The following is a 17,448-nucleotide window of genomic DNA, read 5'->3' on the forward strand; positions in this document are numbered from 1 at the left end:
AGCACACAGCTCCCACCACTCCATTCCACCAGGAGATGTGGTACAGCCTGTTGACCCTGGCAAGGGGACCCAGTGACTGCTCTGTGGGGATATTTCTAGGGTCAGGGCAGGCTCAGGGGTGACACAGCCATAACTCTCTACAGGACATAGAGTGAGACACGCTAGAGGATGGAAGTTCATTTGCCTGAAAGTCATGCCCACATATTGGCAGGCTGATGAGAAAGGACTGGTCCCAGGCTCTTTCCCAGGGAGCAGACATCTTCCTGATGCAAATATCCCTCTCACATGGCACTGACACTTCTCCCCTCTGCTGCCCCCCAGCCAGAGCTGACCCCAGCCCGTGGGAGCAGCATTTCAGCAGCACAGGGCAGCAAAATGCCCTGAGCCTGCAGCCAACCTCAGGCTCGCCAAGGCTGGGTCTGTGCCCAGAAATGTGCTGGTTTGTTTGAAAACGGCAGCCGAGCAACTGGGAGCTCGGTCAGAGCATCTGGCTCTGCAGCACCCGCTTGGAGGGAGCCTCGGCCCGGAGGATGAGTGGCTCAGCCCCAGCCCTCATCCTGCCGTGTGCTGGGATGGACTGGCCCTGGCTGAAGCCATGAAATCACACCAGGGATAGCGGAGCTGATTCCTCTGAGCTGGTCAAACATGCGGCAAGGTTTCCGATCCAGATTACACAAGGAAGGAAGTTTGCTCGGAAGGGGATGGGGATAAGGTGGGGGAGAAGGGAGGGAAGCACATTCCTGCCTGATGAGGAACAATGTTGATATATTCATTTGTAAACTAAAACTGGCCCAAGTGCCAAACACCTTGTCTCCATCAAACTCCGAAGGATATGTGAGAAATACACAAGGCGAGGAGAGGAACTGGGCTGATATCCGATGCAGCGTGTGAGTTCCTGGGGCTCCGTGGGGTCATGGCAGTTGGAGCCACCCCAGAACTGAACAGAAAAGCCCAGGGTCAGGGCTGGCAGCACTCATGGGCCATCCGGTGGCTGCTCCTGCACCCCAAAATGCTCCCGGCCCCGGGGGAGGAGGGAGTGCCGGCATTCCCACTCCCAGCAGGTGCAGAAGGACTCGGGTGTTTCAGCAGGAGATGCTAAAACAGGTGAACACATCCTGAGATGCTGCTAAAGGCCACCAAGGAAACCACATTTTTTCCAGTGTTCTCATCCAGCCTAGGCCCTTCTTTGACAGCACAAAAAAAAACATGCTTCCTTAGCACCACTTTATGACAGCGTTCTCCATGATCATGACATGCAATGCAGAGGCAGATCTGGGGTGTACGTGCAGTGTCCCGGGGATCGGGCGGCTCTTGGCACGTCCAGGCCACCCAGAGCCTGTATCCCTGCAGGAGCTGCCCAAGCTGCCCTTCAAACACATGATCAAACAGACCCATAAAAACATGAAGGACACAATACTGCCCTAATAAATGTTAAACATTAGTATGGCACAGACAATGGGATTTATTTTTTTATTTTTTTAAAGAAACCAGATAGGGAAACAATATTGCAGGCTGATTAAAAAGCTGGTTTAATTCTCTTTGATGTGTATCCACCATTGAAAACCGGACAATTTATTACTTCCTGGATGCTGCTCAAGGCTGGTCTGACTTGGAGTTTTATGTTGACTGTGTCTATGCCTGGAGATAACCTTGCTGCACAGATGGCATCTCCACATCCTCCTCTTCAAGCAGCAGAAGGGAGAGGTGCTGTAGCTGAGCACACATGGGTATACCCGGGTCTCAGCCACTGCCTCGCATCCCCTGGAGTGCTGAGCTGGAGCAGACCCACGGGAGTCATTTTGTGCCATGCCCACATGCAAAGACTGCCCTGGGCTGCTCCTGGCCAAAACCAGATCCTGCTGTGGTGAAACTGACCCAGAGCACCTGACTGCCAGCAGCTGAGGCTGATCTGCCACAGCCCCCAAATTCAGGGAGGCATAAGGCTGATGAACTTCTAGAGGTGCCCAGGAGGCAACCCTGCTGTCCCCAGTGACCAGAGGGGCACCTCCTGTGAGGTCCCCAAGGACCAGAGGGGCCCCTTCCAGAGAGCTGTGTGGCCAGGAGCCATCTCCAGGGCTAGGGACAGGGTCAGCTGCTCTGCTGTCCCTCCAGCCAGCTGTCTTCAGTGCAAAAGTCAGGTAGACAGGCATGAAGCCATGGCTCAGAAAAATCCAGTAAACAAAGCACCAAAATGCCCACAATCTGTCTGAAAACATAACTCGTTAGGCTCAGCGCTCATAGCTGCAGCTCCAGCCTCCTCACTGCCGTCTGGGGATGGGATGACTCAGGTGTTTGTATGACTCAGAAATTTCCCCCTACCTGGGTCCAGTGGGGTTCACGTCATTACACAATTACCCACGAGGGGGTAGATGTGTTGCTCACCATTGAGGCTGGGGACAGTCTTGCTGTATTCTGTTCCCATTTTCTGCCCTCACGGAGCAAACCCCAAGAGCCTCCTTGAACTGTGGCAGGATGCTGACATATACAAGTCTGCACAGAGATGCTGTTGCCTTGTGGGTGAAGCACAAGCTTTGTCCTCCCTCTGCTCTAAGGATTCTCCACAGAGTCCCTACACCTCCAGAGGAGCTGCGGGGTCTGGTTGCCCAGAAGGACATGGCAAGGCATGAGCTAGGAGCATTCATGGAGGAGGTGGCTCGTGTTGCTGAGCTGATGACTGTTCTGCAGAGTACTGGCATCAGAAGTGGGTGAGCATAAGGATATGACCAGTGCTACGCCACTTCTGGGCATCAAATAGAACTCTTGGACCCACAGGGACAAATGGAGAAACCCCAAAACAGCTCAACTGTTCAGATCCATCAGGCTGAAGCTGCCAGCACAGCAGCCCAAGGCTGAGAGCAGCAGGACATCCTCAAGGGGGTGGATGTGGATCAGGGATGACCCAGGTGGGTTCTGGGGGTGCCTCAGCAGTGACCCTGTTTGCAACTTTCCCAGATCTCCTTCCTACCTATGGGAAAGAGATGGAGAGGGAAAGGTCTGATCAAGAGCCAGTGCTTCAGAGCTGGAGGCAAAGGTGGATGAGAGAACATGGATGATGGTCCATGCTGCTGGGAGTGCAGCTGGCACACTGAGAGCACCTCTGTCTGTGCGTGTCCCTGTCCAGGCAAGGCCACAGTCCTGCCACAGCACCAGGGACAACTCAAGTTGGAGGAATCTCAACTGCTCAGAGTGAACACAATTGCTTTGAATGCTGTCTTTGGGAATAGAGGACAGGCATTTTTTAACCATCTGCCAGCAACATCTAGGAGGAACACCTCTTATCATAGGTAATGTCATCTGCAGGGAGGGTGGTGATGCCTGAGGTTGTGGTGTCATTGGCACAGTAACAAAACCACTCAGACTTTCCCCAAGGGGTAGATGATCATTTCCTAGTGCACAAAGCCCTGTGCTGACAGGGTATTCAATACTGGAGCTCATCCGGAAGGCCCAGGACGAGTTCATTGTGTCCCAATGATGGTGACTGGCCCAGGCCATGGAAAAACAGGTTATTTGTCTCCAGATCACTGTATCATCACCCATGAATGCATGTTTGGTCCCTCCACTAACTGATTTTCCAGCACTAGAAGCCCTGTAAACAATTGCCAGTGCACCAGGCCAGGAGTGCCCATTAAAGATGTCAGTTTAACAAAACAGCTTCTTCTTGGCTGCCACTGCCCGGTCCCAAACTTGTATCAGAAACAGGCAAAAATGACCTCAGGGTAAAAGGGAAGATGAAATTCCAATTCCAGATAAAGAGGGAATTAAGAAAAATGCACTACCACCTAGAGAGAGCTCAGGGCTGGAAAACTAGGAAATGAAACACAATTCCTTTAGGTTATGCAAAATACGTAGGCAACTGAGTGGGGAAACTGAAAGAATCAATGGATAAATGATGATGACTGAGAACAAGGCAGCTTAATCCCATAGGAGAAATAATCCCCTATGCACCGCATGGCTTGAGGTGTTGATGCACGTGTGGGGAGGGTTGCTTGTGCCAGCATCCAGCAGCCGACCTGCCTGGTGCGGTTACAGGAGGAGCCACCAGCAGCTGCAGAGCGGCACGTTTCAGAAAGGAGGCAATGGGGTGGCTGGGAGTGGAGCTTTTGCTAAAACAGGATGGTTTTGGTCAGGGAACCCTGGTGGGCAGCACCATGGCAGCCCCACTCCCCTCTGCTGTCTTCTAATTGGGACTGGAGCAAAACGGCTGCATCATGGCAATGCAAAGGGGATGGGAATGGAAATGTCAGCAGCCGGGGGAAGCCCCTGATACTGACGCTGAGCTGTGGTGGCAGGAGCTCACTGGGGTGGCATGTCCGGCTCCAGCTGTGCAGCAGGGACTGCCAAGAAGAGATGATAGGTGCCTGTGCTAATGTCACAGCAGGAGCTCATGGAAAGGGGGGTAGAAGAAGTGTTTTTGTGAGGCAAGAGGGAGTTGCCTTGGGCCCCTTTGCCACAGGGCTCAGGTGGGGATCAAGAAGCGTTGGGTGAAATGTCCCTGCGGAGAAGGAGCCCTCCCCACCGCATGGCCAAGAGCACTCAGAGAGGGAAAGCAAGTCAACATTTCAGAGTAAGCTGCCTGGGCAGGCATTTCACCGGTCTGTAAATGTCACACTTAAACCAAGAGCCCCTCGGGCCCTGTTAGCAATAACATCAGTGCCTGGTAGTTAACTAGGATTAGGGGAGGAATGTTGCAAATGCTCCTCTGTTACTGGGTGGAGTGCACTTAGCCTGTCCATGGGACGGGAGACGCCAGCCAACAGTACCCAGAGTTACAGGACCAAGCTGTGAGGGCTCCTCACCTCACTGCTGCTGCGACCTGGGAGCCTGCCTCCTCCAGTGACCCCTGCAGCCTCCTTTGGACACCGGGTGGTCCCACTGGCAGCCCTGGCTCCTGGTGATGGAGGGACCACAGGCTGTACTGCCACTCCTGTGTATGTCACGCAGAGCCCTGGGCATGGGGGCTACTTGATGGACCTGCCCAGGGCTGACAGAGCTGGCCAGGTGTCTTGCACCCACAGGAGCTCCCTCTGGAGCCATCCTGCTCTGCTGGGGTGCAGGGTGATGCAGGTGCCAGAGGGCATCTTGGTGTACCCACAGGGGTTTTTGGTGGCTGCCAAGCATTGCTCAGCACCTCAGCCTGTGCCCACCCAGTGTGTCTGTGGAACAGCTTGGAGAGCCTCAGGTGATGGGGCTAGGGCAAGAGGGAGACTGGGGACAGATGGTGGCATCATGCAGAGCCATGTGGAATGAGTCCCACAGCCTGGGGAGCATGCTGGGTACCAGAGAAGCTTTCTCAACGCACTGCTGTTAGGGATGCTGCTCCTGGCTCCCAGCATCCGGCAGAAAGGCACAGAGCAGGGTGCTGGATCGCCCCCCCCCCCCATTGACCTCCTCATGGAGAGCAGCGTGTGGCTCAGTTGGATGGGGACACACCTCACTGGTGTGAGGGTGCTGCAGACCAGTGGGTGCCACAGAGTCAGCAGCACCCACATGGCATTTTGGAGAGCTCAGCCACCCTCTTGCCATGCCCAGCCTGGAGGGAGGCAGAAATAAAGCTGAACATCCCTTCTCCAGATGCTTCTGATTTAATGCTGTCATGTTGCAAACCACCAAAACCATCACTCTGCCACTGCAAATAGGACAGCCCCCTCCACCGTGGAGCCCAAAATGTGAGCACACCTTCTAGCCTCGCCCCCCCCAAACCAAAGCCCACTCCATACAAACCTGCTCAGGATATCTGGGGAGTGCATCCCCATGGTCCCTGTTCCACTGCCAAGCTGTCCTGTGCCCCATGTCCCCCTCTCAGCTCAGCTTGTAGATGCTCTGTTCATCCCCCGTGATAACAAGAACATCCTTAAACTGAGAGACAACACGTCCAAAATGGGACCCTTCCCAGAACACTTTCCCACAGCGGGTGCAGCAGTAGAAGTCAGTGAGCTCAGCTTTGTCCAGCACCCCAGGGGGGATGGCAGCAACCTGCAGGGTCGTGCCCTCCTCCAGTCCCACAGCTGCCCCACATGGATCTGTTCGCTCTAGCCACTCGCTCTGTGTGGTCTCAGTGCGCTGGGCAGCATCACAGGTCCGGCTGGACTCCTCCTCGCACGGTGTGGAGCAGCCTGCAGGGACAGGAGACAGCAGATAAACAATCATCCGCCAGTGTGACGAGCGAGATCTGTGCTCAGCCACAGGAACAACCCTCACTGAGGAGTTGCTATCCCCTCAGGGCTGCAACCTGGGGAAGAGCACCCCATGAATTCGGGAGGTGATCACCAGCACCAGCACCAGATTGCCTGCCCTGAGCATGGCACCAGTGCAGCCTCCTGTTCCCAGCAGCTCCTCCACCATGTCCTGCTGCTGCTGGAGACCAGCCTTGGTGGTATTCCAGGCTGGGGGACTGCACCAGTGACTGTGTAGCTGTATGGGGTGCAGTGGTTTTGCCTCCCTGATGCATGTCAGGCAATGCTGCTCTCTGAGATGGGCTGTTCCCCCACGAGGCAGCTGCATTGCTGGGCATGCAAATGGCAAAGAGGCCCTTACTGCTGTTATGGTTAAAAATACACCATTAACAGCTGTCAGCGCTGCTCATGACCCCCGTAAGCTCTCCTGCTCTGCCTGGGTGTATTGGGCACTGGGGTATGTGTGACATCCCCTTCCACTGCACCACCCTGGCCCCCCTGGGCAGGGTCACTTCAGGGCACTGCGTGGGGACGTGTCCCATGTGCTGTCCCTGCATGCCCTGACTGTGTTCCTGCCGAGCCGGTGGATTGCTGCCATCACAACCAAAGTGCCACAAAACCCACAGCGTTTTTGGCAGCTCGGTGAAGGCTCTCACCGCTCGCGTCCCCGCAGCTGGGGCATGGCGGGTCACTGGATCCGGGCGGCGGAAGCGAGGGCTGAGCTGACTCCCATCCATCAGGATGCCTGGCAGCCGGGGACATGGGGCAGGCTGCACTCACTGCTCTGGGATGACTCATTTTGGCAGGGGGGATTCGCCCTGCCCAGCATCAATTAAGACAATAAAAGGAAAAGGCATCTTGCAGCTCTCCAGCCACATCTCTGGGGCTTCCAACCTGCCCCTTTTGAGGATCAGAAATGACTTCGTTGGGGGCCAGCCACACTGAAGGGGGCACCAGGGGTCCTGGCTGGCTTGTCCCTGCATACCAACACACCAGGAATTTTGGTGGGAGAAAGCAAGGCTAAATGGCTACCCCATAATGGCCACCTTGTCCCATCAGAGCCACCCTATACAGTCTCCCTGAAGATGCAAAAAGCCAAACAATCAAAAAAAAAAAAGTTTCTCATTTTCTACAAATTTTCACATCCGGTGAAACATCTGGCTGTTCTAAGATCCTCGAGTTGCTTGGAGTGAGGATAGTGTGTGTGTGTGTGGGGATCCTCATTCCTGGGGGCTTCTGGAAGACAGAGTCCACCAGTGGGAGGCTGGGGAGGGAGTGCAGCTCTCATCCCATCCCTGCCTCCCCCTAGCCCATGTGTCCTGATGGCACGGGAGCCCTCAGCCAGGCCACACAGGGACCAGCTCTCTGGGAAGGCCAAGCCATGGGATGTGCCCCAAGCACGTGGACCAGTCACCCTGGATAACCCTGGGCCAGTCACTTGCTTTCCTTCAGTCTCAGTTCATAACATGCAGACAAAAATATACTCTTTTCCTCTATTCTATTCATGGTGCCTGTTCTGTTCTTAAGCACCAAAACTGTATTGGACTCCAGGACCCCAATGGGATGGATCCAACCATAATCGCAGTGACAGTGACAGCAGCCAGCACTGATGCTGCATGAAAACCTTCCCATGCCACGGATGCCCCTTCCCAACCTTGCAGCATCTCAGCCCCAGCAGCATGAGGGCACAGTCAGCCTCGATGCCCTTGGCAATCTGCACTCCCTTTGGGCATGCTCCATCCATCCACCCTGGTGCTGCCTGCAGCAGCATCCCCCTGGCTCTTGCCAGTTGGCGAAGCAAATCAGAGACCTCTCCTTCCCTGCTAGACCTCCAGTTCCCCAGACATCCAGTCTCACCCCCCTGGTAGGTGGCTTGTGAGAAAGAGGCAGGCAGGGAGGAAAAGTTTGTCCCTTAAGAGCCCAGGAAAGAGAAAGGCCGTGATAGTCATCCAGTGCTGTGCCTTATGCCTGCACCAGCCCCCTCCTAATTGTAGTGCTTCAAAGGGTTGAAAAAGCTACATCACTTCAAAGTAACCATTTTTGAATAGGAGCTTGTAAAACCCCCTCTCCCCCTCCCACCGAATTCTTTGCAGGGCTTTTGAAGATGCCTGTGCTCCCCTCACCACAGTGAAAGGGCTGCTGGGCACCAGGCGCAGGGTGCTGGCCAGGCAGTGTCCACCAGGAAAACCATGGTGTGAAAAGGGCAGATCCTTGGGGAAAAAAAAAAAAAAAAAAAAAAAAAAAAAGTTTTTTCCTGGGAAAAAGGGACATTTTTGGAAGGAGGGAGTTCTTTCTCCCCATGCAATGTTGCTCCAGTGGGGCCACACTGCAGCTCACCCCGACACTGTACCCTGAGCCCCAAGCGGGGGCTGAGTCCGTCAGAGGTGGAGCAAATGGCACATGGGGGGAGCGTGGGGCCAGGGGGACGGATGTGTCCTTCCAACATGCTGGGGTGGGGGGGGCGGGTGTCAGATCTGTGGTTTCATGAAATCTGTGACAGTTTGCACCAGAGGCTAGATTCCCACTGCAACTCTGCGGAGGAGAAATGAAAGCAATTCCTTACCAAATCAATTAGAAACACCTCTTGGGAACTAATAATCCCATTATAAAACATCTTGAAAATAAAAAGCTCTTTTGCCTCTTGCTCACCTCTCCCCCTCATGCCCTGCTCACCCAGGGATGACAGAGCCAGGCTTCACCTCAGGCACTGTGTGCAGCTTGGGGTGCCACAAGAGAAGGACACCAGCCTCTTAGACAGCCTCCAAGGGAAGACTACAGGGATGGTGAAGGGTCTGGAGGGGAAGGCGTGTGAGGAGCTGAGGGCCCTCGGTTTGTTCAGCCCCAAGCAGAGCAGGCTGAGGGGAGGCCTCATGGCGGCCTGCAGCTCCCTCACGAGGGGAGCGGAGGGGCAGGCGCTGAGCTCTGCAGGACCCGAGGGAACGGCATGGAGCTGGGACAGGGGAGGGTCAGGCTGGGGGTTAGGGAAAAGTTTTGCACCCAGAGGTGGTCGGGCACTGAACAGGCTGCCCAGGGACGTGGGCATGACACTGAGCCTCACAAAGTTCAAGAAGCATTTGGACAATGTTCAGACACATTGTCTGATTTTTTGGGTGGTCCTGTGCGAAGCCAGGTGTTGGACCTGATGATCCTTGTGGGTCAGGATTTTCTATGGTTCTGTGACTTTATGACCCCAAAATAAACACAAAGCACAGCTGTAGCTTCCCCACAACAACACCTCACCTGATAAATCCTCGCAGAGAACATGGCTGTGCCCAGGGGAGCAAGGATGCTGCAGGACTCCAGTTTTGCTTATTTCTGCATCAGTTCCACCTGGCTGAGCAAGGCCACCCCCAGCAGTGGGAGCCAGCTCTCTGCAGCCCAGAGACATGCTCATTGTCCCCGCAGGAACCCTTCCTCCTGCCCCAGCCACTGCCATGGACTCCAGGGCCCCAGGATGGAGGTGGTGGCATGAGCCCACTGGCATGTGAGAGACCCCCTTCTGTCAGACCCACTGCAAGGCCATGTCTTGTGCCTTGGGGCACAGGATGGGTGCTGGTGCCCTAAAACCAGTGGCAGCTTCACCCAGGGGGATGTGGAGCCAGTGGGGTGCCCCAGGTAGGACACAGCATGAAGGGATCCTGTGGCCTCAGACTCAGGTGCTGCAATGGAGGAGGGTGGTCTTGTTCCAGAGACCCAAGAAAAGGGCTGCGTGCTCTGCTGAGAGATCCTGCCCACAGCCCAGGGACTATGAACCCGCTGGGAGGGATGGGGGCACGGGGTGGGGCATGTGCACCCCCCACACAGAGAGGCCACCAGGGCTGTGGGGTTGTATTCCAAGCCCACCATGACAGTGGCACTAGCACCCTGCAGTCCCTATGTCTGCACTGAGACACTCCCTCTTCCCCCCACTGCGAGATGGGGGCACAGGAGAGCCTGGGAAGCTGGGATGGAGCAGGATGAAACCCAGTGTGAAGCTGTGTCCGTTCCCCTTTCTCAGACCATGCAGCCCTGGTTTGGCTGCAAACAACCTGTCCCCATGTGTGGGTGCCCTGGGAACCCTCAGGGCTTCAGTGTCAGAGCACCAATGGGTAATGCCCCCTCCCTACCCCCCCACCCCCAGTTGCCTGTTCCTACACTGTATCCTGCCCCCAGGACCTGTTTCCAGCCTGGGTCCTTCTGTGTCACCTAGGCAGATCCTTCACCACAGCCTCCTGCCCCAGCCCAAGAGACTTGGGGCTCCAGCAGTGCTTGTGCAAGCTGAACCCTTCCCACAGCCCCACAGCCACACCCAGCTGTCATCGTGCACACACACGGGAGACTCGTCCATAATTAGGCAATTAAGGATTAGGTGTTTTGGAGAAAGCGCATGCTGTAAAGACTTTGCACAAGTCTGAAAGCAGACCTGGGAGCATTCTTGGAGTACAAAGGTGCATGGGAAACCTCGCCGTGGTAAGAGATTGAACCTGATAAGAGGAGTTACGAGCCTGAGAAACACACTCGATTGCAGGGCGCTGAAGATGCCTGGTTATCTTTTCCTCCTCACAAAGTCAGATAAGCAAAGGACAAAGGACTTGGAATTGTGCAACCTGGCCTGGTCATGTTCTTGAGACGTTCCCAGGGCGGTGGCGGGAGGATGAGCTCAAGGCAAGGGGCACCTTCAGTTGCTATAATCTCTGCATGCCACCATGGGAACAAACCCCACCAGTTCTGCACTCCAAAGCTGGTGGCCAGGCAGGAGCAAAGCTTTGTGTGGCCCCAGCACATGTCCCCACCGCAGCCTCTGCTCCCAACTCTGTGTGGCAGCTCTGCAGTCCCATCCCTGCCCCATCTGTAGGTACAAGTGAGAAAGACTCCTACACAACACTGCACGCTGGGGGATGAGCTCCTGGTTGCTTGGTCTGAGCTGGGAAGCCCCGCAGCCCATGGGTGCAGGCCCTTAAAGACTGGTGTCCTTCCCTGCCCAAAACTGTAGAGCAGCTGGACACATGCAAGGTGTGTTGGCCACCCCCACATGCCAGTTTTGGTGCTATGGATGAGGCAGCAGGGATGCATGGGATTCTCCACAAGTGTGAGAGCCGTTGTGGGACAGCAAAGCACGGGGACTGCATGCCTTCCCACGTGCCAGTCAGACTGGCCTGATGCAAAGCCAAATGTTGCAGATCAGGGAAGCAGAGCATAAAAAAAGCACATCCATCCTCAAGGCTTTAGACACAAGATGTGCTGTGGTGCATCGGAGCACCAGGCTGAGGAAAGCTATCTGGCCAGCCCATGCCCACCTACATCCAGGTGCGGCACTGTGCTGGCTCAGCCCTGGCTGGGAGCTGCTGTGCTCCTTCCCTGCTCACTGCAGTCTTGCAGCTCTTCCTCTGCCTGCCTGCACACCCCACACAGCCCCTGCTGGAGCTGAGGGCAGGGGAGAAAACCCTGAGTTATGGCTTCAGGGTTGGGGGGACAAAGCAGATGCCCTAGCCCATCTGCTTGGAGCCCCACCAACCCCATGCCATCCTGCCTCACTGCGGGGGCACTTCATGGCTGCTCCTCCAGCAGCACATAGGGCTGCACATATCCTCCTGCACCTGCAGGTTGCATGGAGGAGGGGCGGTACAGGTGTTGAGTACCAGCCCTGCCATGTTTTTGGCTCTCCAGGATGCTGCTTCAGGATACCCAACCCCCCTGCTCTGCTCCTCTGCCTCTCTCCATCCTGGAGTGGCAGTGAGGACATGTCCAGCAACCAGCATCACATGTAGCAGGAACAAGGGCTTCCCAAGGCAGCAAGGGCTGATGGGGTCAGACTGCTCCAGTCTGCATGTGGGGGAGCTGGAGAGGGTTTTTAAGCAGAAATTGGCCAGAGGCTGTACAAAGACAATGCTGCGGGGTTGGCTCATTATGTGATTTTTCCTGGTAGAGCATCCAGTTGCTATCAGTTCTTCCCTCATGCAGCAGTGACACGTGGCAGCACACAAACACCCGAGGAGACTGGCATACTTAGTTAGCAGCACAGCTCCAAGCAAAGCAGTAATGGTTGTTTTTGTGTTTTACGAAATATTTCAGATGGAATGAGGCAATTTTATGATGAAAGAAGCCTATTCTGTTTGTCAAATCCTAACCTGCTCTAGAGGGCTACATCCTTTCCTTGCCTTTCCCAGGGACCAGATTACATCTGGCAGAGTATCCCCAAGTGCCAGGGCACCGTGCCAGCCAGTTATACCACAGTGACTAAGCAAGAAGCTTCCCTTGGCTGGACGAGAGCCTGTGACACATCCCATCCACCTGGGTCATTCAGGAGCCCGTATGCTGCCAACAGCCTCCAGCCACATCACATCTTGCCTGTGCCATGTGGGGACCTGTAGCACTGTCACCTCTTGCTCCCCCATCCTCAGCCTGCTCCAGGCACAGAGCCTGCCCTCCTCACCACCCCTAAAAAAAAAAAAAAAAAAAAAAAAGCTGTTCTGGGCACCCCATTGGGAAAAAAGGCATCACAGGGCAAAGCTGTTTGGGCTTGAAACAGTTTCCAGCAGTTCCATCCAAGCTCTTATGCAGGGAAAGTATGGCTGTGTCAGGGGGAAGGTTCCCTGCAACCTAGGTGCAAGGTTTCTTGCCAAGGCTTAGGATGCTGGACAAGCATCTGCCCATGGGCCAAGGGGATAAATCTGAACTGATGAGGCCCAGGCCAGAGCTGAGCTTGGGACTGCAATGGGCCAGCCAAGCAGTTCCCCTCCACCCACTCCCACCAGATGGAAAATGCAACAGAGATTGGAAAACAATTGTTATTTTTCTCATGAACTCTTGCTGTCTGGCCTGTCCCACTGCTGCCACTTTTCCCACCACCTGCCTGACAGTGGCACATCATCATCACATCCTTTCTCTTCTTCTCTTCCCCAAAACTTGATACAAAGTGGGCCATTCCAGGGACAGCCTACTTCAGTTCATGCTGATGCTCTCAATCCCAGCAGCACCCAAGCAGAGTCTGAACAGAAACAGAAATCCCAGTGTGGCAAGACACAGGGAACCTCCTGGCAGTTCCATGGGATCCCTGCTCTAGGCTTGGTGAGATCCACACTTCGTGCCCACCTGGCTGCTCCTGGGCACAGACACAGCCCAGGTGAATCAGCTTTTGTTTTGCAACTCCATTGCAGCAAAAGAGCACCCCCCCAAGGATGCTGTGGTGTTTTCTTTGCCACTGACTGCTCTGTGGTGAAGGATTCTCCTTGGCGTGGTTATGCCTGACATGGTGCTCCTGCCTGGTGCAGCAGCATGGGGTCCCTGCTGACCCCATCCCTCTGCAGCAGGGGAACCATGAGAGGCTGCAAGGCACAGGGAGGTGTGGGGGTCTTGCAGACATGGTGTAAAGGCTGGAGCAGTGAGGGGGGGGGCACAGAGGTGTTGTGGAGGAGCAGAGATGCTGTGTGAGCCCCCCAAGTGCCATCAACCCCTCTGAAGGGGGATGGGGAAAATGATCACACGCCTGAATGCAAACCACAGCATTGCTATTTCCCATACTCCAGAACTGGCTCAACAGGCCTGGCTGGTCCCTGGGTACACACAAACAGTGAGTGCCCTCACCAGAGAAACCATGGAGAGGATGCCCTGGCCTTTGGGGTAGTGCAGTGCTCCCAGGCTGCTGGCGCCATGTGAAAACTCACCACGTCCCTCATCCTCTGGGCCACGTGTGTTACCCCTGGCAAAGCTGCAGCCACCCAGCAGCACACAGTGGCCTGTGCCTTGCCCAGCTTGAGAAAATGGGAAAACTGAGGCATGCTGACGGGCAGTACAAGGGTTGGCAGCAGACCCAGGCTCGAGGGGTGCAGTGGGGTGAGCACACATTTCCCAAGCATTCATCATGACACCAAACTACGCTCCCCGTGCCAGTAGCAGCACTTAACTCATTCTGCCTGCAGCCTGACCTAGTTTAACAGCTTCTGTGAAGGTGAGAAAGGCACTGTGTTGCACATTAGCAACCACTGGCAGCGTGGAGGCATTTTGCAGCCCCAGCCATGTTTCCCAAGTCAGGCAGCAATGGCCTCAGGCTGACACTTGAGCCACCACTGGCATCTCACCCACCCCACACCTTCCCATGCAAAACCCAGCCATGCTCCTGCTGGGCAATGCAGCTCTTCTGCAGGGGCTGCTGGGGGGCAATGTCTGTGCTCAGACGTGCATGAGCATGGCCAAGGAGGAGCCTGGGAGAGCTCAGCAGGTCCACATCTGTACCCGGCCACAGCCTGGTGCCAGGGTCCCCATTCCGTATCGGAGGGACCCAGCCCACGCGGGTGTGCGCAGCCCTGGGTCAGCTGCAGGACCCTGGTCTCTGACCGCCCCACCCAGCCCCCGCTGCCCGCACTCGTACTTGTGCTGCCGTCCCCCGCTGAGTGCTTGCTGCCCTCCACCAGCTGTCTCATCCTCTCCTTTGGGACCTTCAGGTACTTGTTGCAGTTGCACACCTGGGAAAAGAGGGAGGGAAGGTGGTGAGATGGTGGCTGGGACACCTACAGCCCAAGAAAATACCTTCAGCACACAGCCCCATCACTGGGCACTCCCACTCACGTGCATGGGGAAACTGAGGCACAGCCTGTCCCATTGAGTGGGGATCGCACAATGGAAGTGGACAAAAACTCTGGGATGTACAAGCCACAAGATCCTCCATCCCAGAGGTGCCATATCTTTAAGTTGGGTAAAGCCATACCTGTCCTACATGATGCCTGAAAACACCAGAAACTGAGGTTTGCCTTGAAACATCAAGCAGACACCCAAAGGCTGGGCTGCGGGTTCATGACTTGTTCTCTTGCATCTCACTAAAGCTTTGGAGGATGGCTGTGGACCCTGAGATGTGTTGAGGTCTCGGCTTGCCCTGTTCGGCCACCTGGGCTGCAGCCACAGCCTGGCCCATGCACCACCTGACTCCTGGTTTACCATGGGAGTCTCCAACCGTCCGGCCAGGGTTGTCCCTGCCAGGCTTCTCGGGCAGAGCTCAGGGTACAGCTGGCAGCCAGATGTGCTCGGCCTCCCCTTACCCTCCCTGAGAGCATTTTAAGGCAGTGGAAACCAGCAGGATGATTGTTTTAAGGGTCTGTTTTTTTTTTTTTTTTTTTTTTTCTTGCAGAGTGTTTTGGGCATGTTGCACGCAAGGAAAGCAGTGAGACAGGTGCATAACTTCACCAACCAGAACAAGTTCCCTGCCTGGGGGTTTGCTCCAAAGCCTGTTGAAACCAGAAAAACTTTCCACCGCCTGAGTGGGCACTGGCACGGGCCCTCAGCAGCTCTGCGTGTTTGTGGTGTGTTGGCTGGAACAGCGCTAGGGTCACGGGGAGGTGCAAAGATGCCCCTGCTTCCCACACACTGTCTCAGTAAGGGTGATTTGTTTGAAAATGAGCTTGCCACGATGTCCCGGCAGATCTGCCCCGCAGCAGGAGGAGGGATTTCTACCTGCATCCTCTGCAGCACCTGCTAAACCAACACTCAGTCTCCAGCCTGGGCTACGAGAAGATGCCAGGCTCTGGTCCTTGAAGGCAGAGCCTGAGGTGGGCACAGCCCCACTGTAGCTGTGCAGTGGGGGCCACATATCCCAGCTGCGTCCTCCTAGCCCTGTGTGGCCTCAGCTCAGCAGAGCTTCTGCCCCTTCCCTGCAGCCTCCACAGCAGCAGCATGGCCACAGCATTCTCCTTGCCTGGCAGAAGAAAGCATTTGCAGCCCCCTGGACACTGCTGGGGATGGAGAGGAGGAGGAGAGGGGGTGCCTGGATAGGCTGAAGGCAGCAGTCAGCCTGCCTGCATGTTATGCTGCTTGGTGCTCAAAGCCTGAACCCCTGCTCCAGCCTGGCAGAGCAGCAGCATGATCAAAACAAATGGAGATGGATGTGGTGCTGTTTTGAAAGCACCCAAGTGACTTGGGAGCCTCTGCATCACCCACAAAAGCTAATTTTGCAAAACTCCCCTCATTTGCATGACTGTGTGCATCAGGCATCTCCTGCTTTTTCTAATGTGGTTCAGATGCTTGCACCCTTCTCCTGCTCCCCAGTCCTGCTTTTTCTCACTCACTCTGGGAGAGCAGCAGATGCTGATGCATCCCAAGGACCCCTGTCCTGGAGCAGCATGTGGCCCCAGCCTGCCCGGCTCCATGCCAAAACCAGGCGCCCTCTGGGCTCTCATGTTATAAGTCATGTACCCAGAGGAAGTGAAACTGTGAAACCCCAGCAAAGCAGAAAGAAGATCTCAGCTGAGAGAACTTCAGTTGAGAGAAGCTCAGCTGAGGGGCCAGATCAACATTTTGAGTTATCAGATCATAAAGCAGATGTCACTTCAAATTTCACTGCCAACATCACATGCGGGAAGGTGACATGATAACAGGTGGAGGCTGCCCGATACCATCTGATCTGATCTTAGGCTTTGACTGCCTGGACTAGGCAGAGCTGGAGATCTCATGGTTCTCATTCATTCCTCTGCCTCCTGCCTTCCCTCTTCCTTCTCCAACTCTGCCCTGGCTCAGCTGTGCCTGTGAGCCATCCCTTGAAAGATGAAAGATAAAAAGGGAACAGGGGCATGGATGGATCCGGGGCAGAGAAGGGAGAGACAGACCATGTCCTTTTACTTGAACAAGTGTCACCTGCTGCCCTAGGACTGCACAACCTCAGAGCTTCTGCACAGTGGAGCTGACCTGATGCTGATGCTGCAGGACAGGACCATCCCTCTGGGGCTCTAGGAGTTCACAGCCTGCGCAGGCCAGACCTGCAGGGCTGCCTCAACACCAGAGCTGTCCTGCTGCAGCCTCTAGCTTCAGGAGTTTTGGCTGCAGCTCCCACTTGCTCTGTGCTTCTGCTCTGCATTGCCTTGTCCCTGCTCCCTGAGGTCTGCTGTTGCCTTGTCACACCATGTGCAGTGCATGAGAAGCTGCTTTCATACACTGCTGCTCTCCAGGGTGCTTCCTTCCCTGTGATGGGATTCCTAGGTGACACTGAAAAAGGGAACAACTAGTTCTGCCCCTCCAGAGCCACCCAAAGTCTTTGCGTGGCTGCAAGGGGCCAGGACACGTGAGGATGGCCGGGTTCTGTTTCATGCAGCCTATCATTGCAATGTGGGCGTGCTGGGCATGGGGCATGGGGCCCTCATTCCCTCAGGTGCACAGGGTGACCTCAGGCAAATTTCTCTGCTTTCCTGAAATCCAGCATCCTTGCAACCCAGGTGCAATCCACCCCTCAGAGCCATGTACACCTTGGCTGCCTAGGGTGGCCGTGCATTTCACACTTGCTTGGGGCTCCTAGATGCTCTGCTATGTGCCTTTT

At 55.4% G+C, this 17,448-nt stretch overlaps 1 protein-coding gene across 2 annotated transcripts in view; it reads right to left on the reverse strand.

Annotated features, from left to right (window-relative positions):
• Positions 1-5,653: 5,653 nt before the first annotated feature.
• EXD3 (exonuclease 3'-5' domain containing 3) overlaps positions 5,654-17,448 on the reverse strand; it is a 295,919-nt gene continuing 284,124 nt past the window's right edge. For both annotated transcript variants that reach the window (XM_084299220.1, XM_084299219.1), the window contains exons 21-22: positions 14,521-14,614; positions 5,654-6,113 (exon numbers count right to left, since the gene is read on the reverse strand). In XM_084299220.1, coding sequence (XP_084155346.1) covers positions 5,800-6,113; positions 14,521-14,614 — 408 coding nt within the window. In that variant the 3' untranslated portion in view covers positions 5,654-5,799. The remainder of the gene's footprint in view (positions 6,114-14,520; positions 14,615-17,448) is intronic.

This window comes from Netta rufina (assembly GCF_964035555.1).
Source record: "Netta rufina genome assembly, chromosome: 20".
Lineage (NCBI taxonomy): Eukaryota > Metazoa > Chordata > Aves > Anseriformes > Anatidae > Netta > Netta rufina.